The sequence below is a fragment of the Echiichthys vipera genome (assembly GCF_963691815.1).
Source record: "Echiichthys vipera genome assembly, chromosome: X".
Lineage (NCBI taxonomy): Eukaryota > Metazoa > Chordata > Actinopteri > Perciformes > Trachinidae > Echiichthys > Echiichthys vipera.
The window spans coordinates 33,597,607-33,624,172 of NC_139825.1; the positions used below are offsets into that span (position 1 = coordinate 33,597,607).

At 40.6% G+C, this 26,566-nt stretch overlaps 1 protein-coding gene across 2 annotated transcripts in view; it reads right to left on the bottom strand.

Annotated features, from left to right (window-relative positions):
• LOC310965309 (tensin-2-like) overlaps nt 1-23,882 on the bottom strand; it is a 31,389-nt gene extending 7,507 nt beyond the window's left edge. For both annotated transcript variants that reach the window (XM_083938823.1, XM_083938822.1), the window contains exons 1-13: nt 23,317-23,882; nt 15,822-15,927; nt 15,645-15,682; nt 4,744-4,838; nt 4,067-4,250; nt 3,776-3,826; nt 3,554-3,676; nt 3,390-3,454; nt 2,718-2,801; nt 2,479-2,591; nt 2,250-2,310; nt 1,932-2,007; nt 1,263-1,392 (exon numbers count right to left, since the gene is read on the bottom strand). In XM_083938823.1, coding sequence (XP_083794949.1) covers nt 1,263-1,392; nt 1,932-2,007; nt 2,250-2,310; nt 2,479-2,591; nt 2,718-2,801; nt 3,390-3,454; nt 3,554-3,676; nt 3,776-3,826; nt 4,067-4,250; nt 4,744-4,838; nt 15,645-15,682; nt 15,822-15,927; nt 23,317-23,439 — 1,249 coding nt within the window. In that variant the 5' untranslated portion in view covers nt 23,440-23,882. The remainder of the gene's footprint in view (nt 1-1,262; nt 1,393-1,931; nt 2,008-2,249; nt 2,311-2,478; nt 2,592-2,717; nt 2,802-3,389; nt 3,455-3,553; nt 3,677-3,775; nt 3,827-4,066; nt 4,251-4,743; nt 4,839-15,644; nt 15,683-15,821; nt 15,928-23,316) is intronic.
• Nucleotides 23,883-26,566: the final 2,684 nt, after the last annotated feature.

Sequence of the window (26,566 nt, forward strand, 5' to 3'; positions counted from 1 at the left end):
ACTAAAATATCCAGGCCATAACTATAGGGACTGATGAAAACATTCACAAGAAAGTGAGACCTGTGAAGTGGAAACACCAAAGTTAAAAGATGATAATACTTGTTTTCACACATTTCTGTTTCATCTAACTGAGACTCTCATTTCACATTTGTCTCAGAATACACACAAACACAACAATGGACTGAAAATAACCTGGTCATGAATTATACAGCTTCATAAGTGGTGTGATGCAAGTTCTTTAGAGATGAATATCACAAAAACACAGGAACTTGTTTTTTATGAAAAGGACCATGTGCAGCCCCTTACAATTAGGGGACAAGTTGTAGAGGTAGTAGACAGTTTCAAATACTTAGGTACATTTATTGATTGCAATTTAAATTTTAGTGTAAACACAGACTATATTTTTAAAACCTGTAACCAACGCCTACATCTACTGCGCAAACTCAACTCATTCAGAGTGAGCAAGCGCATTATGGAAACAGTTTATAAGAACCTTATTGAGGGCATTTTAACTTTTAATATGGCTATGTGGTATGGTAACCTAAACGTAAAAGGAAGAAGCAAGCTGCAGAGAATAATAAACCTTGCCTCAAAAATCATAGGGACAAAACAGAAACAATTAAGTTGTATGTACGAGATAGTGCTAAGGAAAAAAGCTGTCAAAATAGCAAACGATCCGTCCCATCCACTGCACAGGGAGTTTGAACTTCTTCCCTCGGGTAGACGTTACAAAGTGCCAAGGGCAAATCGTAACATTTTTAAAAATTCCTTCATTCCGAAAGCGATTGGGGTACTGAACACCATATCCCGCTGATGTGTATACTGTCACTGCTGCCCTGCTTCTTGCCCTGAAGATGTCTGTGTGTAAATGTTGTTGTTGTTGTTGTTGTTGTTGTTGTTGTTGTCCTGCTTGTTGAGACCAAAGACGAATCTCCACACCGTGGACAATAAAGAATTAACTAACTAACTAACTAACTAACATAACCATTTCGAGGAAGTAATAGAAATATACAGAAGGAGTTTCCATTTGTTCATTTATATGTTTGCAATATATTCACATTTTAATGTGGCAAAGCACTTGTATAGTCTAAATGCCCTCCCATCATTGACGTAGTGATATAGTTTTCCTTATGCACATGTAGCATAAATACCCTTCAGTCTCTTCTATAAGGCCTTAATGACTATTTTTCGACAGTCATGGAGGCCTTATGGACTACTTTCTATTCGATACATTTCCAAAGAGCCTTTGTTTTTTTTAATACCTGTGCAGGCAAGGTCCAGCTCAGTCTTGCCAAACCACAGTTGGGCTCCGTGGACAGTGCAGGTGTGGAACTGCACTCTGAACACCACCTCCCTCTCTGCTGCTCGACTCCGCCGGTGGTAGCACTTTACCTGCAGCGGAGGAGGCGGGTAAAAGAGCGACAAAGGCTCATTTTACATAAACTTTATCAAAATGCTGATATATTAGTGACCAAAATAGTAAATCAAAATGTTAATTTGCGCTGTTATAGTGTTATTTTTTATCCGATTTTTTATCCGATCATATTAGTTAGTTCCTGCTGTGGCAACTGATTACCCTCAGAGACAAATAAAGTACTTACACGTCTTTCTAGGTCGCTAAGGGGTCTGGATGATTTTACCCTCTCAAAGATACATGCAAGACAAGTGTAACAAAATAATTCAGCATGCATGTTCATAGTCTGCAGATGATTTGTAGCTTTAAGTGGTTTAAAAATAATCAGGCACCTTTTTAAGGGAAAAGTTACAAAACTACATTAAAATCAGGAGTTTTCTTTTTTTTCTTTTCACAGCAGTTTGTTAAACAGTTGAGGTCGTGCAGTTATTGCAGTGATTATTGTACAGTATGTGTGGATATGGCTTGGATTTAAATCAAAGTAGTGAAACACAGTGCTCAATAAGCTATTGCTCACCATTATGTCCCCCTTTAATAACAGTGCTGGCTCCATAGTCACACACAGCTTTCTTGCCCTTGAGCTCTGGGGATCACTGGACACACAGATACAAAAACAATGACCACATCAGCTCAAAACACACATAAAACCAGTCAAAACATGTCTCAGTTGGGTAAATCAGTGGTAAACGAGAATAACCTTAACATAAGCACTGAGCAGCCGGCACATAAACACAGACAGCAGCCTGTATAGACAACATCAGTCAGTTGGACAGGGCAAGAAAAAGAACTGCCCGCGGGAGGTGAGCTGAAACTGGACAACCGGCCGTGAACTTACTAGACACCTGAAGTGTAGACGAGCTGTAGAGACTGGTAGATTTTCAGGAATGGATAGAAACCTGCAGATACAGAAAAAAAGTTGACAAATTGTAGGAAGGGGGAGAGTTTGCAGACAAAGGCATTCTTGTTTTTTTCCCCCTTCAACATTGTTAAACACTTTCTGTCCACTATTCAAAGCTTAGAATTACTGTAAGCTATTATAAAACTTTAGTTTGTGTGAAACTGACCCCCTCCTGCCTGGAAGTTTGGCAGCGATGGAATGAGGATCTGGTGGAGGAACAGAGGACTGCTGTTCATTTTGATGGTACCTGACAACAATCCACCAAAGTAGTAGATGTACCTGAAGAAAAGAAATGAAGGACATGTAGTGATGATAGCAGATGACAGCAGCAGCACAAGAAGTGATAGGTGGCAGAAGAGGAAATACTAAGATATATAATATATATATATATAAAGTGTGTCCCACCTGTTCTGAGAGGGCTGTAGGGAAGAGGAGACTTTGTCTTCACAGAACTTTCTCATTGCTAAAGTGGTGAGAGCCTGGTCCGCTCTGTGGACACAACCAGAGGTGTATTAATAAATGCACAAATAGGAGGTTATAGTGTGTCTTTTGGAGATAATGAGGTGTATGCCTAGAGTAAATCATGACTGTTGTTTTTGTTTTTGCCTACTAATTAAATCTATACTACATTAGGCATTTTGGACATTTTCTCTGGTTAGAGCTTGCCAACAATATTAAGATGTGAATGCACTAAGAAGGAACGTTATTTAGAGCTGAAATGATAGAGTTAATTAATCGATAAGCTGATCATCAACAAATTTGATAATAAATCCACAATAAGTAACTTTTTAAGGAATATAACAATACTTCATTGGTTTCAGCTTCTGAATAGTTGCAAGTTTTCTTAGTCCTTGTGATAGTAAACTGAATATATTTGGGTTTTGGTCATTTTTACCAAATATAGACTAAATGATTCATCAGAAATAAAAGTTGCTCTAACTAATTGTACAGTTGTTCTAGTTGTTGTTTCTAGTTCAGCATAGGAGAAATGCATCACTGGTTATGCATGTTGAACATTTTAAGTAGTAGTATCCATTTTTTATTGATCTATATTAGATTAATAACAATGTAGATTACCCTGCTGATATCTTGCTGTAGTGCATGTAGGCTGCAACAATGACACCGGTCTTCCCTTTGTTTCCCTGTCAGAACACACATCAAAGCGACGATGAAAAATCTTTTCCCACAGTTTTAAAATTTCCACCGCAAAGCGAGCAGATATGGATTCAGGTTGCACCGACCTTGCAGTGGAGGACCACCACATTGTGGGGATCAGAGGCCAGCCAGGTCTCCATGGCTTTACAAATAGCACAAATCCTGTCCAGGGGTGGGGCGTGAACATCAGGCCAGCCATAATCCTGCACCTGAATCACAGAGGAGGAATGATGTTTCAATTTGTTTTTGTTTTGGAATGAGGCAAACATGCCCAGTGATCTTTCATCCTTTAAGATAAATATTTGTACCTTTGGGTTAAGTCTGCTGATGTCATGTCTCTTCTCTGATAAATTCAGTAGCTGGAAAAGGCAAAGACACATGAGAAGGTGTCACAAATCAAAGAGTGGAAGGATATGGTAATTAATATACCCTATCAATGACAAAGAAGGGCTTAAAGCAATACACTTTCTGGATCATTATGCAAACAAAACGTGTTTAATTTGTTGTAATACAACTTAAATAATAGCAGCCTTGATCTCCAGAGAGACCAGCTACAACATTAAGTTTATATTCCGTATGTTTTCAGTTTTATAACTAACCAAGAACTTGTCTTGGTGCTTAGATTTCAGCATGGAGGCCACTTCCTGAAGGTTTCTACGGTACCGGTGCTCCTCCAGGTCCGGAAGGAAGAAGACAGAGATGATCCTCTCCGTGATGTAGGTGAGGTCAAAGTCATAGTGACGCTCCATCACATGCTCCATCACTTGTTCCACACTTTTACTCCTGGACATTGTGACAGTACAATTATTTTAGTGCAGCCAAAACAGCCATTAGGGGATGAAGACATTCATTCATCTTCAACCGCTTATCCCTGTCGGGGTTGCGGGGGCTGGGGCCGATCCCAGCTGACATCGGGCGTGAGGCGGGGTACACCCTGGACAGGACGCCAGTCTATCACAGGGCACATAGAGACGAACAGAGACAGACAACCATTCACACCTACGGGCAATTTTAGAGTCATCAATTAACCTAACACATGCATGTCTTTGGATTGTGGGAGGAAACCGGAGAACCCGGAGAAAACCCAAGCTGACACGGGGGGAACATGCAAACTCCACACAGATAGGCCCCAGCTGTGAGGCGACAGTGCTAACCACTACACCACCGTGTAGCCCGGGATGAAGACAGTCAAAGTTAAAGCTCCGTAATGGTTATTTTGCTGTGCAATTTATTTCTGTGTATCCATTTCACATTTCAAATAGCATTTCTTTGGTACCTCGGTATGGAACCTCTCTTCTTCTGTGGTGTAGATTTAGTGGAGCTGTGCTGAGGAACAATCAGGTCTGGTGTTGCGGCACAGTTGGGAGTCACCTGAAAGGACATGAGCACATTGGCAGTAGTCACATAACCATTATTATAAATTATTTATACATTTTATTTTTTAGGTATCTTTTATTTGTATTAATACTGCTTTGATGTGTCTGTGTGTAATGCTACTGTTACACTGCAATTTCCCAGCTTGGGATCAATAAAGTATTTCTATTTCTATTCTATTCTATTCTACACACACACACACACACAGACAAACATACACGCGCGCGCACACACACACACACACACACAAACACGCTCACACACACACACACACACACGCGCACACACACACACACACACACACACATACACACACACACACAGACTGGTGCACACTAACAGACACATACAGATAAAGACAAACAAGCGCCTGCACGCATGTCTACAGAACATGAGGACATTGTTTTTGTTAATTTATTATGCTGCCAGAAAAGAAAAGAAAATGGCACAGTCCTGTATGTTTGATACTGAAGGAGTTTAATTACTTGACCAAGGAGAAGAGTCATCAACATAAAGTGGTGTGTGAAGCCGACCCAATTCTGAGGCTCAAACCGCAAAGATCAGATTCTTATACTAGGAAGGTGGATTGAGACAGCAATGAGATGTGCTTACATTTCATTGACTAAAATGCATATACTTGACTTTAAGGAAATGACAGTGAGTGTTATCATTCAAGTCCGATTGAAGGCGCCAAGGGAATCGTGGCCTTGGCAGGCTCCAGGGAGTTTAGTTAGGGCAGCCTGACTGACACAGAAATAATCTAACCTATCTGACAAAGAAATAATCAGAACAGAAGCCTACTAAAATAACAAGGATTGGACATTAACCCAAACTGTCTAGGGAAAAATTTAATTCTCCTTATCACTATTGATTCTTTGCATTCTTCTTTTGCACACTGTAAAACTGTGTTTATTGTGCTGACCAGGCGATTAAAAAGAAGAAGTACTCAGTATGAGAGATACTCGATAAAAAATTAAGGATTGCGGATTTTTTTGGTCTTCTAAAGAAGAAGAAGGAGAGGGGTGAGAGGGATGAAGTTTACTGGAGGAAACCTCCTCTCTCTGGTATCTGCTGAGCCAACAGTAAACAGCCAAAACCTCCCACAACGCATACATACATATATATATATATAGAGAGAGGGGGGGGGGGGGGGGACGCTCAGTTCATTCAAACAGGCTATAGACAGTTCTTCTAGGTCATTTATCATGAGGATAAGTTGATCCTGAAGTTACAAGCTAGAAACTGGTATGTCTGCATGTCTTACTTTTTCAGCTCATTTAAAGGTCTCATGAGATGAAATAACTTGCAATGCAAATTACAGCAAATGATAAAAAAAAAAAAAACAGCAGGAAATGCATGAATGAATGAATTGATTGATTGATTGAAACTTGTATTTAAAAACAGCCAGGGAAGGCCATTGAGAGCAAGCTCTTTTTTACAAGGACACTCTGATTACAGTGCATACAAAAAAAATAATACAAGCACATGAACGTTACATCAACAAATCATACGACAAACAAACCAAGGACATCAATATAAGGGACAGCAACAAATCAAAGAACACACATGCATTCAAACTACTGTATGTCAGACAGATCCTTCATCAGGGATCTGAAGCAGGACATGGGAAGGCTGTTGTTGATTTTGTTTCATGGTGTGACAAAAACTACTTAGACCTAAATGTGTCTAAAACTAAGGAGCTCATGATTGATTTTAGATGCAACAAAATCCCAGCTGTAGATAGCACCATTCATGGCAAAACTGTGGAAAGAGTTTCTTCATATAAATATCTTGGCACCTTTTTTGATGAGAAGCTGAAATTTGATGTGAACACTGCAACGATTGTGAAGCGAGGGCAACAGAGAATCCATCTTCCTCGCAAACTGAACTCTTTCTCTGTCAGCCCTGTTATTCTGTGTTGTTTCTATCAGTCTTTTATCGAAAGTCTCCTGTGTTTCTCCTTCATCTGCTGGTTTCCCAGTCTTACACTAAAAGATAAAAACAGTTTGTTCAGCATTATAAAGACGTGTTCCAAGATCACAGGAGTGAAATTTAGGGACCTGACCAGTTTTTGTGACCAACAACAATGGAAAGCAAACCATATTTTGTCTACCCCTGGTGACACATGCTCTTAAGTATATTTCCTCTGTTGGCCCCAGGTCGTCGCAATGCTTGCATGTCTTTAAGACAAACTGTTTGTTTTTTTATATTTTATCCCCTCTGCTATCCGTCTTAAATTTCTCAATTTCTTAAATACTTTATTATGATTTCATTCCTTTTACCATGTGCATCTTATTGGTTAAACATGTGTAACCTATGTATTCACTTTGTTCTGCTGATCCTTGATTACACTGTACTCCTTGGAATTTTATTTTTATTTTTACTCTTATTTCATTCTATTCTATTTATTTGCTTAATTCACTTATCCCTGTGTATTATTGTGTGTATTGTGTTTTCATACCGTGCCAGTATGCAAGCTGCTGAATTCAATTGCCCCTGGTGGGATTAATTAAGTTGTCTGAGTCTGAGAAGTGGTTTAAATTGATTAAAAGGGATAAGCTTGTCTAATTTTACATGCTTCTGATGATTGTTCCACTTTTGTGGAGCAGAATATTTAAGAGCCACTCTTACAATCTCAGTGTTTACTTGATTGTTAAGGACCAAATAGCCTTGGGACCTGGTGCAATGTGAAAGTGATCGATAGTTAAGAAGACATCCATTCCAAGAAGTACTTTGTAAATAATAAAAAATAAGATGACCTAACAAATGAAAATGAATAAAATTAGCTGATAAATGAAATTTCTACATTTCAACCTATTGCAGCACAACCACAGGCTCCCTCCATCTGTAGACCCTAAAGTGACACCCTGTCAACTTTTGACCTTTGAACTATCCTATAAGATTGATTGACAGCTGAACTGCCCTCTGTGGCTGAGTGCTGGCCAGTGCTGACAGGTGTCAGGCAGTAGGTTAAACAACTCAAATGACTTCAATCACAATGATCTACAACTGAACCAACCCTGCTCTAACTTTGACATGCACAAAGGCACCTAATGCTCACATCGATTAATTGAAAGTCAAGGTTGATTTGTCATTGTTCAGTAGAATAGCTGCGTGTCTTTTAGGTACATCATGTCAGCTACAGTAGGATTTTGGACATTTTCTCTGGTTAGAGCTTGCACAGATTAAGATGTGAATGCACTAAGGAAAGTGATTCAGAGCTGAAATGATGAGGCAATTAATCGATAAGCCGATCAACAGAGAAATGAATCATTAACAAATTTGATGCTCAATTAACAAAAAGTATTTTTTTTTAAGGAAAATACCAATACTTTATTAATTTAAGCAAGTTTGCTTCATCTTTTCGATAGTAAACTGAATATATTTGGGTCGTTGGACAACACAAACTATTCAAATATACTACTTGGGCTCTGGGGCATCCTTTAACTTTTTCTGCCACAATAAAGACTAAATGATTAATCGAAAAAATAATCATTACTTACTGCCCTACACTAATTACAATGACCCAACTATCAGTGGAAGGGGATCAAAATTGTCTTGATGACAACAAAAATATAGCAGTGAATAAAGACATAATGGAGACACAAATGTGCTCTAAGTAGTTGTACAGTTGTATTTTGATTTCAGTGCAAGAGAAAGATAAAACTTACACTGTAGCACCCCAGACATCGCCTTAAATTTATCCTTATACAGCACATTCAAGCAGTATATTGTTGAGGCCATTTGTTCTAACTTTTTTAACTTTTCTATGACATGAAGTAAACTGAAATTACAGCTTTCTTATTTAATAGCACATACACACAGACAGGAGATGGGGCATTACAGAGGGGGTAAAGAGACAGACTTACAGAGAGTTAATGAGACTGTGATGGAAACAGACCCGTGATTCAGGGAGGACTGAGTTAAAGGAGGAGTGAAGGAGGAAAGGGCATGCTGTATTTGGTCACTGTATGGCAGTGAATATTCAACAAAATATGCAGCTGCTGAATTGACAAGATGACGTCATTACGTGATTATTGTCATGCAGGTCAGTTATTTCCACATTCCACCGCAGCGCAAACACAATCGGCACTTTCCAGTGTGTTAATGTACGACAGATCACAAACATGTTATAAAACCTACAGTAGGAAATTAAATAACATGGAGATTCAGCCATAGGGGAAAACTCCTCTCTTAATAGGTTTAATAATGGCAGTTAAGTGAATAATTGGTCGGCTCCAGGAAGGAAGAGTAGGAGACAGACACAACACGCACATGTGTATCCAAACATGCATACACAAACACACAGACACACACACATATGCACACAAAAGAAGACCAGGGTCGAAACTTATGTGCAGCAAAAAGGGCAGAGGAGAAAGACATAAGAGTCAACAGGAAGCAATTTGCAACAGGATGTCAGCGCTGGTCAGCTGAGGTTCACACATGCACATGCAAACACACGCAGAGTGTATACAAGTTTCTTTGGTGGCTCTGTCAGCCTCAGGGTCTTCATTAATGCATGTGGACTGTATACTGGAACCACTGGGAGCAGAGCCATCTGGTTCAGTTTGTCCTGTTCACGAGCTAGCATTTACTGAGGTGCCAATGACAGCACTCGATCCCGTCCTCAGGGACTGACTGTCTAGTGGACTGAATGCCTGGGCTGTTTAGTGGTTCAGGTTGCCTTGTTCATCAAGTAACACTTGGCAAACATTCAGTTCGAGCTTCTCAAATGTGAGAGTGTTCTTCTTTTCTCTGTTATCTTTCAATTATTCCCCCAGGTTGGGATATATATGAAGCTATTGCAGCTAGCTTAGCACAAAGTCTGGAAATTAAGAAACAATTAGCTTTACTTTGTCCCAATCTTAAATAATCCTCCTCCTAGCCCCTCTAAAACTCACTTATTAGCACATTGTAGCTTTTTAAGGTGCTGTTGAGTGGATTTTGTTACCTTAGAACAGAGCCATGCAAGCAGTTTCACCCCGTGTCCAGTCATCATGTTGAGCTAAGCTAAGCTAACTAGTTGCTGGCTCCAGCTTCAGATTTAAAATGTTTTTCAAAATTTGATTGAGTGATTAATCAGGATGAATCTACATTAAATCTTCATAGTGTAACAGTAGTTTTCTGGCTGCTCCAATCCAAAGATTGACTGTGGCAGGAATCTTAAAAGTTGTCACTGTCACATCTCAAATCATCTCTCATATTTCATGGAGAGGATATTCAACAGAGACATCTGCTGAAGCAGCTGGGTCAGTTGCGGGGAAGTGGGAGATAAATGTGAGTGTATGAGACACGGGCGTCGAGTCTTATTCTGACAGTCGACTCACAGAACTGACATCACACTCTGGAGAGGGAGAAGTGACTAAGCCTTCCCGTTTGAAAGTGGAAAAGCAAAATTACCATGACTTATTCCAAGTTCCATAGTCTCACAAAAAGACACTGAAGGCCAAAGTCCACTGAAAGCTAAATAAAACTCTGAGGCTTTTTATTTTTTTTGCACAGGGTACCAGAGGGCAAATTTAGGAGTGGCTGTGATTTAGGAGGCTTCGCAAGAAAGTATGGCATCCTCTCTCTATCTTCTCTCATTATCGCTGTCTGTCTTCTGGTTCCTCTCATCTTTGATCCCTCATTTGTGCATTTCTCAACCACTGCAGGGGCTATGCTATGCAACTGGAGGGAACAAGAGGGAGCATGAATGAGGGCTCAAAGCAAAAAACAAACTGTCCAGGGAGTGGAGATAAAGATGGAGCTTAGAGGGAGGGAAAAAAGCATCAGGAAGACGAGAAGGAGGAGAGGCAAACAGAAAGTGAGAGCGAGTGCTGGATGGGAGAGAGATGTCAACAGCTGAACATGCTGACCACTGACACACAGCAGAGAGATTTAACAGAGCTATTTTGATGGAGCTCCTTATTTTAGACCATACGTCCGTCAGAACACTTAAAGGCTCATTTTGTCTATTTGTCCATCAGGCATTTCGCAAATCCGCTTGCCTTTCACGTAGCAGTGACATTTCCAAGAGATCTTCCAAAGGATCTGTAATTACAACTCTTTGTCTCACTGCATCATGGCAACATACATTTGTATTTGGTATTTGGGGCTTTGCCTAACAACATTTGACGTCCAGTAATTGAAAAAACATTTTTCAAAACCTACTATCTATACACATCCAAAACATCATAATACATATATTATAAATGATGTTCAAAGAAGCTCAGATTGTTTAAAAAGCCTTGCCAATAAATAGGAACTGCATAGATCATGGAATATTAAACAAGTCTTGCCGTGTACCTATCACTTGGCGTAGGTTCTCAGGAAATGAAAAGCAATGGATAAATATAAACACTGTGCATGCATCCGTGTCTCCGTAAAACTTAATTATTGATAATGTGAGTAGAGCAGTAAAATTAAATTAACCATGATAATTATGTGTATACAAGGCACCAAGCCTGGCAACAGTTATAAATAGTAGCAGCAGCGTGACCACCTTAATGAAGTTACACAGATGTTAATCTGACAGGATTATCCATCAGCATCCACTTCAACCAACATTCTGCTGAGTTTCTGAGCTGTATCATCTTAAAGCGGTTTCTACCTTCCCATTGAGGTGCTGCAACACTTTGAGCTACTACAGGACAGCGTGTCCAACGATCACCCGCGATGGGACACGAACAGAACAAAAAAAGGGTTGAAAAACATGACACTGGCCATTGTGCTTAAGACACAGGAGGCACAGAAATTCACAACAACTGGACAAGGGCTAGACTGATAAATAAGCCGATAGTATACAGCAGATATATGGGTACCTGTGTAAATGGCAGTCGATTAGTAACAAGAAATGGTTAATGGACTTATATAGCACCTTTCTATTCTTCTGACTTCTCACTATTTGTCACATTCATCCATTCACACACACACACACAGACAGTCATACTGATGGCAGTGGAAACCTACCCATCTAATCTATCTAACCATTCACACCACATTCACACACCCAATGCACAGCACTAGGAGCAATTTGGGGTTCAATGCCTTGCCCATGGACACTTTGACATGCCAACCAGAGGAGCTGGGGATCAAAACTCTTGAATGGAGGAAGACCCACTCTACCTCTGAACCACAGCAACCCCAAATGCCAGCTGTCTTTTGTTTCAATTTTAGTTGCACTAATTAGGACTAATGGACAACACTATTGTGTACAACTTGTATATTACACAAGCACATAGTCCATTAAACATCAAAAGTGCTATATCAATTCATAAATCAGCATGAAACATTAGCAGAACAGCTGGTGTGTCACTGCCGCCATCTGTATTTCACTACGCAACATTAGGATCCATCAGATGATGTAAGGACAGCTGACTGGGACTGGGATACAGACATTTGTGTCTGTCAGGTGACCTCTTCATCATATATTGTCCCTACACAACAAACAACAGAAATGTCTACACAGTGTTGAAGTAGATAGATGCAGTAGATAGATAGTGTGGGAAATTGCATTCTTACAGCAGCATACGCAAGTACAGAGTAGTATAAAATGAAAAGTAAGTTTTGTCAGTCAAACATGTGAGAGAGATGCACGCTGGTGTATGCAGACATTTGCAAATGCACACAGAGACATGCGGACAAACATATACACAACTTATCTACCCACCAAACAGTCTGGCAAATCTTGGCTGCAAGTTTCACAACATTTTATATTTACAGGAATAGTTGTACATAGAACAGCGTTTAGGTAGGTCTGCATTTTCTGGAATTTGCACATAACCTGCACATATTCTGACAACTACTTCATTAAAAAGTAAATCTTTCACTCTAGTATTAAAAATTAAAATCTGTGTATTTTTTGTAGGTCACAGCAGAGTCCATGCTTCATTTTCTGCACTAATCACAGTAAATTAAATCCTCATTCTGGGCAACTCAAGAGCTCTCTGGCTACAGCTTTATTAATTGAATAAAAGGCACACATCACATGCCGCATTATCAGACCAAACACTGTGAAGAGTCTTTAAGGTAATTAGATTCCAACTTAATGGAAAATAAAAATATAAAAAGTACATGAAAAGTCAAAATGAATGTGCTGAATATATGAATGAACAAAACCCAAATCTTTACTCGGTAAATACAGAGCGTGTTTTTACCTCTCAACAAGCAGCTTCGGTCTTTCCCTCTACCTCTAAGCAGTCCTGTCTGTAGAGTGGGATACACCACCTCCCTCTCTCTCTTACAAGCTCTCTACTCACTCTCTCCCTCACCAACTCCCTTTGCCTCCCCTCCTCCCTCCCTCTCTCACGATAACACACACACTCCCACTGTGCCAGCAGCGCATGCAACATAGCTTTCCCTTCTCGCTCTGCCTGTATCATATGCACAGAGACAGTTAAGCGCGTCGACTACGCCAGTGCTTTCCCTTGCACGTGCACTCACACATACAAACCATCAATACACCACATGCAGACACCGGCTGCCCTGCAGAGTGCTCATGTCCAGTGACCTCTCCTGGGGCTGAGAGAGAGATGACAAGTGGCAGCAGGACAAAGAGGCAGAATTAGATGGACTGCACAAAGGATGCAAACAAAGAAAAAAAAACTAGTGCTGACTGTTATGGAGCTATACTAAGATGGCATAACACACTGATGAAAGCATTTAAGACTTGAAAAGAAGACAAACGAAACACCACAGAGAAGGTAGGACAAGCTTTAACTGTGAACATAAAACATCAGGAAATTAAATGTAACAGAGATGAAAGGTAAAAAAGATGATGACAGTGAGACGCAAGCGATGAAAGAAGTAAAAAAAAAAAGAGTAAAATATTGAGATATGAGCAGCAAGAAGAAACATACAGTGACAGCATAGAATGACATGAAGCAGACAGCAATTGCAGCCTTGACCCAATGTTCCCCTTTATTTATGAATACCCCCAAATGGGACTGATTACACACACTCACTCACGCACACAGTCTGCCTCCCCAGCTGCCTCTCACTTATTTGCACACCCCCAACCCCCCCCCCCCCCCCCACACACACACAAACACACACACACACACACACACACACACACACACAACCACTCACTGGCAGGCATCTACGGCACTCTTGTTATTTTCTATATTTACCCACTCAGACTTCTCCTATCCAGATTGATCATCGTCCCGTGTGATGTCCACTCTTGTCCGACAAGAGTTGTTTTTGGCTATCGCCGGGGCGACCAGGGGGACAAATATGATAAAAATAATAATCCTCTGTTGATGCATGCTGCTAGGGCACAACAGTTGGTAGTGCCCAGTTGTACAGAGTGCATGTGTAGAGGAGGAGGAGGAAGAGGAGGAGAAGGGGGCAGGAAGGCCAATACCCCCTCCCCCCATACCAACAGGATTTGAAGATCTGAGACATTGAGGTCCAAGTGCAATTGTGTCTTTTTTGTAAATTTGTGCTGTCGGACAGGGCAGTTACAGCAAGGTCATGAGCCCACTCAGTGGCGTGAGACACTGAGCTGCTGTGAGCAGGCTTACGGGAGAGCAGAGGCAGCTACTGCCAATGGTTTGACATAATCTGTGGACATAGAGAGAGAGCTTCTCTCTTACACAGCACAACCATGTCATCCTATAATGAAAGTGTCCATTCAAAAACAACAGAGATTAGAATCCTAACGCCATTTTTTGCATGGCAGTCTGATCTATTGCGGTCAGTGTCTGTGGTTTCCTATGTTGAATTTGACCTTGATTGTTTAATGGCAGTGCAAAATGGTGATTATTTATCTTTGATACTGAGAGACTGATTACAATAGCTCTGATGTAACGCATAAACATGGCGCACCATTATAACAGCAAAGTGTTTTCATGTCATTTCCCCCCACCTTGTTATCTGCTATCCTATATTTCCATTTTAGGCAATAAGCTCATTCTTACATTGTTGCTCATACACTGTGATCTACATTGGCTGCAATATGAAAATATTCACTTTTTCAGTGCTTGTGCGCACACATTTGGGTATCTGGAGTGCTTACCAGCCCACAAACTATGACAAAAACTATTTACATACATGTAAGGCTTACTAGTAGTTTAGTTTTTCTCAGGGCTGTCAGGGAAAGTGTGAGGGAATTCAATTGACTTAAATACTCAAAACTGTGACTGAAACTGTTCACAGGGGTATTTCCTTTCCTATTTCCAACAAACATACCACTGGAGGATTGTCCATTGTGCAGAAAGTCTAATTCTTAGTAGCTTCCAGTTGTCATGAGCCAGTACGGTTCTGTACTTGACTTTTTTTTTATTACAGTTATTGCACAGCTACAGATCTATTACAATCTGACCAACAGGCACACAGACACTATTCCTCTGTAAGGTGCCATCACCCTGAGCTGTGTGTGCTCCATCTTGTGCTTTCTGGTGAAATAAATAACCCCGCTGAGACAGCTCACAGCTCACGACTGCCACCTTCTGATCAGCCTAAGACCACTTCTGACAGACAATGCTAATGGTTATCAGAATCTTGTGTAAAATGTATATATTTTAATAAGCACAAAGGTTTCATATCAAGCTTTATGAATGAGTCACTGAGACTTCCCTGGTATTCAGGGACTCTCAGGAGCTCCTGCTATGCCATGTTAACACATGACTGAATTACTCATAGCAACCTAGCTGGTTGCAGTTCAAGGGGGGTGGCGTTCTTTAACCAGACAGACATCTAGGTCAGTGCACATGGCTTACTCTACTTACGACTCACACCATATTAACATCTGAACCTCTGACATAGGAGCACATTGTGCGCAGGACAGGAGGAAGGTAAAATGAGGAAACTTACCTTTGCTTCACAAGTCTTGTGAACTGCAACCTTGCACTCTGCACACAGAGAGGAGAGTACATGTTTTACTCTGACAGTGAGCTTTGAGAGAGACAGAGAGCGGGCAGTCAGGGTGAACTCATCTACGTCAGGTCTAGGTGTGTATCTCTGCCTGACCTGACTGAGACATGGACTCACCCTTACAGAAAGCCCCGGGGTTGTTGATGTTTTGCTTACACACAGCGCACACCCGTTTTCTCTTGAAGGTCTTCTCCGTGAAGGTGTGACTCCCTGCTTCGGCAAGCTGCAGGCGCACAAATAAATAGAATTAGAGAGAAAACAATAAATGATTCTGCCCGAAGAAAGTCATTAATTGAATCACTGAAAAGACTGAAACCACATGCATGCCCTTTTGATAATATGCTTTTTAAACTGAGTATGTAGTGTTTTAGTTGTTTTCCTACTTGTCCCAAGGCATTTGATCTTAGCATTGGACAGTCAATGTCCCCCGTCTGAATTATGTCACTACAGATGTGTGCTGGTTCAGTGGCACATCTGCATGCATGAGCACTTGTGCCCTACCTGCTGTACATTCAGCTTCCTCCACTAAAATTGTCTTTCACATCAAGATATGTTTTAAGGTGTCCTCTTGTCTAATCCTTTAACTTGTGCTCATTCTGTCTCAGTCTGTGAGGCAGCTAAGACGATGAAAAGCAAGCAGATTTCTGTGCTGCCACCCTCATCTGATGTGCTGCATGGTCACATGTAAGATAAATGTAATTGAATAGACGAACATGGTGTTTTAGTTTGTTTTAGTGGTGCCCTCTGTGATGACATGGTTTACCATTAAATTTATAATGTGTCCAGGACTTTGGTTTATGACCAAATTCTTGCAGAAGCTGTAGCTGTATTTGTGTTGAATGATAATTAGCATAACTTAGCATGCTAACACTCTAGTCTAAATTAAGAGAGTGAACATATCATTAGGAAACATTGTAGCCTACACAATAAACAACAGCACTTTAGCATTGTCGTTGTGAATGCTTACATGTTCCCATGCTAAAGTTAGCTATGTGGAAGTACAGTCTACAACTAGCTTACCGTTGACCTGTTTTATTTATTTTTGTCCACCTTCCCATAATAAGCAATAAAAAGGCCTGTTGCCTCTCCTCATGCCAATAAAATAAATACATAAAATTATTAAAAAAGACTTTTGTTATAGAATCGGCCTTGACAAAATGTCAATATTATATGTAAACAGTTTACCAAAAAGACAAATCTTTTGCCATGAGCAGAGAAACTAAACATTCAAACAAACAAATCGGTCTTGTAACCAAAACTATCAGGCAAATACTGCCTAATATTTTTAACATTTATATCATTCTAGTCAATAGATTAACATTGTCTTTTTGCTGGTGAGTGGAGTGAATCTAACAGCCCCTTGCATATTTTACCAGCATTTGGCTGGCGGCTGGTGCTTATTTCTAATCCTGATTTTAGTCTCTATTAAAGTCTGGCCGAAGTAGATGGGGTCTCTCCTTTTTGATGTCGGGCTTACTCTAAGTTTCCTTTCAACACTGCAAGGTGGTACCACACTGGACCATCATGGCAGCTGTACAAACATGGGCTTCTGTGGTAAAACCAAGAAAGAGACAAATGCAGACAGACCCACTGTAACTGTTCACTTTCTCTTTCCAAAATGCAAACTCAAACATGATGCTGTTTTATTGGCTGAAAGTTTTGAAATACTAAGCAGTCCCTAAATTAACTGAATAATACATTTAACATTTCAATGGTAGAGGAGATAAAAAATAAAGCTTTAAGCACACACACACACACACACACACACACACACACACACACACACACACACACACACACACACACACACACACACACACACACACACACACACACACACACACACACACACACACACACACAGGAAGAGAGAGAAGGGGTCCTAGTGAGTCTATGCGTCCTAGAAGCAAATAAATTTAGTGCCCTGAGTCATAATCCATGGAATTTTATTTTTATATAGCAATACTCAACTGTCCCAGTGAAAAGGACACTGTTAATATAAAACTATGGTAATGCTCTTCCTAAGCAATGCCTTCTGACAGCATGTGAAGCACATTAAACCATTAAATCTTTCCTTCAGCAGAGAAGAAGGAGGCGCCTGGAAACATCAGGAGGGAGATGGTGTTTGTGTGTGTGTGTGTGTATGTGTGTGTGTGTGTGTGACGCAATGGAAGGGGTGGAGGGCCACAAACAGCGTACCTGCACACTCTGGGGTTTCTTTTCCTATTAAATGACTCAATGCATTTCTCTGGTCTTGAACAAACATTTTTTAGTTTTTCCGATGCATGGGTTTTCCAAACAGGAGTAGCATTGAATGTAACTCTGGAAGGTGAAGGGGTGTGCACACCAGTTTGGACTCTCTCACAAGCATTTTTCATTGAATGTCCCACACCAAAGTCCCACTTCTCTCCTCATCTTGAATTGAGTGGAAGGAAACTCATTAACCACTGTGTGTTATAAAACAGGAAGAGGGGGGTACGCCATCTAAATCCTTTATGACTAGAAATGTATAATTCATTTTTTATGTAGCCCTACCCTGAGCTTTGTGTTGTTGCATAATGTGAATGTAAATGCAGCTTATTTACTCCTTCTGAACTTCCCAAACCTCAAAAAAACAAATCAACAGAACTTTCGACTTGCTTCATTGATTTTTCATTAACATTAAATCTCTTGGGTGGCACGGTGGTGTGATGGTTAGCACTGTTGCCTCACAGCAAGAGGGTTCCTGGTTTTTTCCTGGCTGGGGCCCTTCTGTGTGGAGTTTGCATGTTCTCCCTGTGTAAACACAATATGATATGGCAACCATCACCAACGAGCTGGCTGACAAAACATGTCATGCGAGCAGTGGGTGAACCAAAATAGTAAAGTTGCTAAACAATGATCTGAAACTCACCAAAAAGGCTCTGTAAAGCCAAGATGAGCTACAGATTCAGATGATATTTCTCTGCTGTTTCCTCCCTATGAGCAAGGCCTCTCACATTACTCACTCCCTCTGTGAAGCTTTTGTATAATGAATTGATGAAAAAAAAATATTTAAAAAAAAATGTAATCATTCTTCCTGTGTTATCTAACAACAAAAACCCTCTGAGGTGGAAAAACTGTTTATTTTGATTACTGACTCGTACTGATGAGATGCTCACAGGCATGGAGGGGGCACATTACCATTATACACTGTGTATTGATCTTATAATCACAGCAGCATAGTAACATTGGACTATTGACATACTATGTCCTCTGCTATAAACCATGGCCTCCACTGAAAGTGTTTAATCTGGGTCTGTGTGTGTATACTATGTGTGTGTGTGTGTGTGTGTGTGTGTGTGTGTGTGTGTGTGTGTGTGTGTATGGAGGGATTTAGGAAGAGGCTGAGGAACCTAACAAAAAGAGGGCATGTGAGGGGAGAGGATCATCATCCCCACCAGGCATTTACATTTTAAATATTATTACATAACTTGTGCTTTTTGGAGCTTGAATCGATCTGACTTATGTAATGGCCCACTTTGTTGCTGTATGTGTAACCGTGTCCCTTCATAAACCTGACCTCAGATCACCTGCAAATTTTTCAGTAATAACACTGAGAAATTAGTTGGACCAGACTCACAGTGGAGGAAAGTAACAGTCACTTTCTTTCCAAAAAAAGAAAAAAATGCTACAACAGAAAAGTTGAATAATGCTATTATATTTACATTTATGTTATTATAACTATTATGAATAACAATATGATATTACAGAAGTTAAAAATATCAAAATAGCATCAATAATTCAATGTGACTAGACATGGAATTGATTTTTCCTTGACCATTTGCTTTGAGTAAACTAAATTACAAATGTTTTCCATGTTCATAGTATTTGTTTTTTTGGCTGCACACCTGAGCCAAGTTGTAGTACAGTTGTATTAAAATTACTAAAAACATAATGAGATAAGTGCACTGATTCATTGCAGAATGAGGTGAAGCTGACACTGGCCAGGTAAATGAATTGGAGTAAAGTGTCTTCTCCCTCTTAAAGGTCTGGGGACCCTTTCAAGAGGCAAAAATATCAAATTTAATTTTGGATGAACACTATTTCATCTGTTTTCATGCTCATCTCATCTCACCACAATTACTTATCGTTTGATGCCAGTGTGTGAGTTTGCAGTTCAAACTAAAAACACAGGACTAGTGAAGGGCACCGCCTGGTGGATAAGTTTTTAATTACCTAATGAATGCAGAAGTGGTATTATCTGTGTTGCAACTGTTGTCATAAAATCATAAAATGACAGGTGAATCATATCTTAATCTACAAACACTCCCACATGTTAAATATCTTTATTCCATATCCCTGACATTGGAAGCTTATAGGTCAGGTTGCCTGAAAGATATACTTCAAATTAAGTAAACCCCTGACTAACACAACTAATGACAGCATTTAATGTTAAATATGCTCATTCTTTGCCCATTTTACCTAGGGGAACTACCCCATTTTCAAAATTCACACGTTTTTCCTATGGTCTAAGACAGTCTTTTAAGTGTTAAAACTCAATTTGTGATGTCATCAAGTATAAAGTGTGTAACAGCTACAGCTGCTTATACACAAAGAATTGAGAAATATGTAATAGATGACACTGAGAGCACCCAGGGGGTTCTGATTGTATAGAGTATAACATTTGTTTTGCTTGAGAACTGACAACTCTACAGTAGAATAAAGTTTATTTGGGAATAAAAACGAAAACAAGCAAAAATCAGAATCCACACTATACTTGATGACATCACATCACAAGTTTGAGACTTGTCTGGTTTCTGGCTTTGCGAGAGAGTGGCTCACGTTCACAAATATTGATTGAACTTGCCTAGGTCATCGATATAACATATTGAAATTCTTAAATAAGGTGCTGTTCCCTTTTAAATATTTTTAAAATAGGTTTTAAAATGTTTTCAAGGATTCTGTTTCATGTGCTGTTGTCAATCTGTTTTACAAATAAACAAATCTTTAAGAAAACAAGTTTCTCTTTTCTTTTTCACAGCATGTTACCAGAGTTTTTAGCAGCAGTAGGTTGGTGAGTTAGCACTTAAGGCAAAGCAAATGGTTTGGTAATCATCTGTCAAATAATGACAAATGGGATCAAAGTGCGTATTATCAAATTTTAAAATGACAAATGAAATGACTCATGAATTTCACACTGGGGGGTGTCTTTGCATAATGGTGCTGCCCTTTTCTTCCAGTTGTAGTTCTTTCCCTACATTTTCCCCTTCAGTACATTGGAGAACAGTAAAATGAGCATGCAACAGTACAGGTGCACACAACATTACATTATATGTGCCACATAATACAGTACAGTCAAAAATATTATAATATTATATATAAGGATTTTTTTAATTTGGACTGAATCAGGACTGCATTGGACTGTACAGTTGGTGACATGTATGTACTTTTGATACTAGAAAAAAGTTGACTCCACATTCAGTCTCCAGAGGATCCAGTGACTATCAGCAGCACTGCAGTATTGCATTGCAGCATCAAAGAACCCCACCCTATTTGGATGTTTGCTGCCATGGCCTGTCATTCTACAAGCATCTCTGACTACCACAGCGAGCCTGAAACATTTCCACTTCTAACATGCAGACAAGTAGAGGGTCAGGTAACAACAGAAGAATAATGGATTTCTTTATCACTTTTGCTGCAGTGTAGCTTTTTATTACTGTGAGGGCAGCAGCAGCATTTTGAGGGTGTTATTACCAAACAACACATGAAAGTTATCTAGCTGTCTCTTTAGATGAGTGCTTCATACACTTCCTGAACTGCCTTAACCTGACCCTAACATTAACTTACCCTTACCCTAACTGTAAAAGTCTTCACCATAAAATGTAATGATTTACATTATGTCTCCAAAAGGACAGCGAGTCCCCACAATGTGACTGTGTACATACATACATGTCCGACATTACTAAAACACACACACACACACACACACACACACACACACACACACACACACACACACACACACACACACACACACACACACACACACACACACACACACACACAATGTAAATTAATACAGTGTACACTGACACACCCCCTTGGCACGAAATGCCGCAGTCTGCGTGAGTGTTTTTTTCAGTGACACCTCACTTGTGATGACATGCAGGAAGAGTAGGAGCCACAACTTCTAGCTTTCGGTAACACACACACACACACGCACACACACACACACACACACACACACACACACACACACACACACACACACACACACACACACACACACACACACACACACACACACACACACACACACACAGACACACACACAGGAAGGGATGGGAGCAGGTGGCAAGCCAGGAGTATGCTCTAGTTCTGGCAGGGTATTTATAACCTACATCAGTCGGGGCTGTCACCTCTAAACTACCATGAAATGCTGAAAATAGGTTTAGGAATGAGTGTGTGTTTTTTTGTGTGTGTGTGAGAGAGAGAGAGAGAAAGAGAGAGAGAGAGAGAGAGAGAGAGAGAAAAAATAGACATAAAACAACATAAAGAACTTTTGGACTGTTTGCATGTATGACATATTTCATTCCTCTCCACTGCAGAGTCCACCCATTCAGTTGGGACTATGCTATCATATTTTGGCATGGTATCTCTCTCACACACACACAAGCACAAAGAAATTCAGACAGACACACACAACCAGGGCTTTAGGGGATTTGAAGCCACATGTGATCTACGTAATGTTTTTGTTCCAGCAAGTTCCAGCAAGTTCATTGTGCAGTACCTCGCAGCAGTGTATGAAGATAAATTGATATGACTTGAAATAAATGTTCTTTCTGCTGGACCTTTTACGCTGACATACACACATGCCATAGTGTGATTTACTCTGACATGTGAGAACACACATTCTGGTGTGTAGCCTTGGAACTTAACCAACAGACTCTTTTTATTTTAAGTCTCTGTAAAAGTCCTCCAGAGGCTTTATGCTGGTCGCTACTAAATCCATACATGTTCCTAAATAGAGCCAGCAGCCAGGCAGACGGCAGGTCAGAACTGGACAGTAACTTATACCACTTCCTCTTGAACCTTGACATCTCCTCCCGGGAGACATGATTAACAGGGATCAAGTTGATCATCCACGCCTATATCTATTTTCCCTTCTTTGCCGCCGATCATATTGTACACAAATTTATGAGGCCATTGAAATAATACATATAGCAAGTCTCATTAACATTGCCAGTGTATGCAATTCATGCTTCTGATGCAGGTCTGCAAAACACATGTTTATCCTTCGGTATGCAAGCATGTGCGGGACAAGATGCTTTTGCTCTTTTTAACACTGGCAAAAATACAGAGAAGGACGATTTCGTAACTGCTTTGGATCTAATTAGGAAAAAGGATTCTTTGGATTTGTTTGGTCTGATGACTAGTATGTGGTGGCCGTATAACAATCAAAAACGTTCAGCTTCTTCTGCTGAGTCAAATGAGAAACATTAAGTAGTATCTACGGCTATTCGAAACAACTGCAACGACAATGTACATTCAAACATCCAAGACCATGATAATTTACTTTTATCATAATCTTTTTCTTTGTTTATCCTCAAACTCAGAATTATATTTCTCTTAAGAGCACTTATTCACTTACCTCAGCAAGTTGAAGGATTTCAAGGTGCATCTCAGGGTCTGCCTTTATGGGGATTCCTCCTGTGTCAATATCAGGTCCATGTGTTTTCGTCCTGCTGGCACTAGTGCTGTGAATGCACCCCATACTTCCAGCAGACACCTCTTAAGCTTTGTATCTTTAATTTCCTTTCCTCTTATCCGCTCCTTACACACACACGCACACACACGCACACACACACACACACACACACACACACACACACACACACACACACACACACACACACACACACACACACACACACACACACACACACACACACACACACACACACACACACACACACACACACACACACACACACACACACACACACACACACACACACACACACGTGTGTTTTGCTCCAGAAGGTCCTCCTCTCCTTGCTCTCCTCTCAGTGCTTCAAGTTTTGAAAAGGCCTCATTTAGTTTCTGCGACAGCTAACATCTTCCTCTCCAACATGCTCCTTCTTCCCCAGTGACTCCTCACACCTCTGCCCTTCTCTCTGACAGCTTGTCCTACCTTGAAATCCACCCCAGATTACTTCTTTCCCCTCCTTTCCCCCTCTCCTCTTACAACCCTCATTCACCCTTCCAAAAAGTGTCACCATGCACAGACCCTCCACTCTTTCCCCCACTTCTCCACTTACACTATTCCCTGTCCCTTGCTCCCTGGCTATCTTCACTCTGAAAGCATGCAAGCATACACTCACCACGACTCTCTTCCCTTCCCCCTTTCCACTTGCCAATACCTTCGTCTCTTCTCTACGACTCCACAGACCCTCAAATGTCTCGTACACTGCTCTCTCCCTTTCCACACTTACAGACCCTCCAGTCTTTCTCCCTCTCTCTTTCTCGCTCTCTCACACACACTCCATCAGTCCCCTCTTGCTGTCTCTCCATGGGGGAGAAGGGGGCAGCTGTTTTGGCTTGTTGATGTCAGGCCCTTCCCCTTTCCTTTGGCTTCACTTCAGCCCCTCTCAGTCTCCTCTTCCTCATGGGGGAGTGATTAGATAGAGCTTCTTTCACACACGTCATCCCTCTAGACTCTTTGCACATGAGAACATACTGTAAGCTTGATCCCACTTCTCCCTCCTGTCCTGTTGCTGTGAAGAAGAGAAGACTTTTAACTGCTTGCATGGGTTTTTAGTAAACAGGATCTCAGCAGCTCCCTTGGATGTAAAAGAGCCTTTTTTATCAGACACATGCCATCAACATTAATGTCCTCTCTTTTATTTCCTCAGTTGCTTCCCAACGAAATGAAAACAATGATAGGCTCTGTGCTTAAATCTCAGATCTGTTAAATTCCTCCGGACTTACAGCTCTCCCTCTCTCTTAGTAACACACGCATAACTGTATTTCTCCAAACTGGGTTCTCCAGACAAAATACTGCTTTAAGCTGGAGGTTTAAGGGTTGTGAGGAGAAAATCTCCAACAATAAGCTCTTTCTAAAACCATGTTTTTGGCCTCCGGTTGGACCATACAGAGCGGCCCTTGGTCTAAGTGAGACAAATTGGTGGCTGCAAGCTAAATTAGATGACAAAACCATCATCATGCATTAAAAAGTGCGTAAGAAACATTTTCAGGAACTTCATGCCTACAGTTCCAAATGACGGCATAGGCAGACACAGTGTAGTTGACCATGACAGATTATATAGTGAATGGTGATCACAAATTTTACTTCAGACATCATCTGGGGACCTGGATTACGCAAACCTGAGTCATGTTGAGGCTTGGAGTGGAAGGAAGGACCCTCCTGTTCGGACCAGCTGCTGATTCACATGTCAACAGGGGTGGGGGCTACTGGTGGTGGGTGGGTGGCTAGGGTGTGCAAACACACACATTTCTAATATGAAGCCCTCTCTTTACTGACACAAACAGTACAGGAGACGCATTCAGAATTTTCAGTAAAAGTAGCAATACTTAACATAGAGTACTTTATTAATTCCAGGGTCCAGACCTTTGAATCTACCCTACCCTAACTTCTATAACAAGTTGACAATTCTGTCTGATCAGGCATTTGACTTACTTTGCAATGCAGAACTGCAATGAATGTATAAAACAGCAGGGATGATTTCCTGATTTATTTTACTTTTTTTCACACTTACCCTGATGCTATTTCTCCTAGAATGGTACCTGGATTCAGGTTTATAATATGTGTCCATCAGTGCCACCATTTACAGATATGTAGAGAAACATAAGCAAAAGCCCTCAGTTGCTTTCAGACAACTGACCACACAGTTACTCAGCATCAATCCGTCTCACACTCACACTTTTCACTCCCAGAGTGGCTACTTTGATGCAAACAATACACTGTAAAATGAATTAACTGTAAGAAGTTATAGGTTCCGATTTGTTTGTCAGTGATAAAAGAAGCAATCATCACTCTTCATACACAAACTCCATAATAAATCTTATTTATCATGATATATTACAACACATGTACATACAAGGAGGTATTTTGATACTAAATTGACATGCTTGCTACAGGCCATCATTCCCACCGTTAGTCTCCTAGTGTGCTGATGTCCATTGAAGAGAGTGTTCTGCTGCTGAGGGCTCTAGCGGTCCTATCTTACAGCAAAATGGGTGCCCTCTGTCTGTGTGGGACGTGAAGCTCAGCAGGATCCTAACCAGCTGCCACCAGGAGCCTGGTCCTCAGCAGGGGGTTGAGACTGAAGAAATACTGTAGAAATGTTCCGTCTCATGGACCACACCAGGAGAACAGTCAGCAAAGGAAGTTTTTGTTGTACACAAGTGTGATATTTGATGATTCAATTTGCCATCCTATGACCGAAAGTTATTTAAGAATGACGCGCTACCACAAGAGTGTAGGGCAGTCAAATTCATACTTTTAATTATTAAAGCCATGCACAAAATCTGCTCCATATTATGCTATTTTTATGTTCATAATTGTATGTTGGGTTGCTATGGGTATTAGAATGCAGGCCCAGTCTGGTGAGATTGGTCAGTGTTTCCAGGTCTTCTGCGCTTTCTGCACCAACATTGCAGCCGGTGAATGACCGAAACAGCCCTGTAGTGTCACTTTCTACCTATATATATACATAGTACATTTTTTTTGACATCACAACCGTATAGAAGTTCAGACCTCTTGTTTAAAGGCAGTTTCTGAATACATGCTGTGTGCATTTCTCTGTGGATTGAGTGTTGTGATAATTTCCCAGTATTTATATAGCACCTCAACCTGCATTACAATAATAAAAAAAATG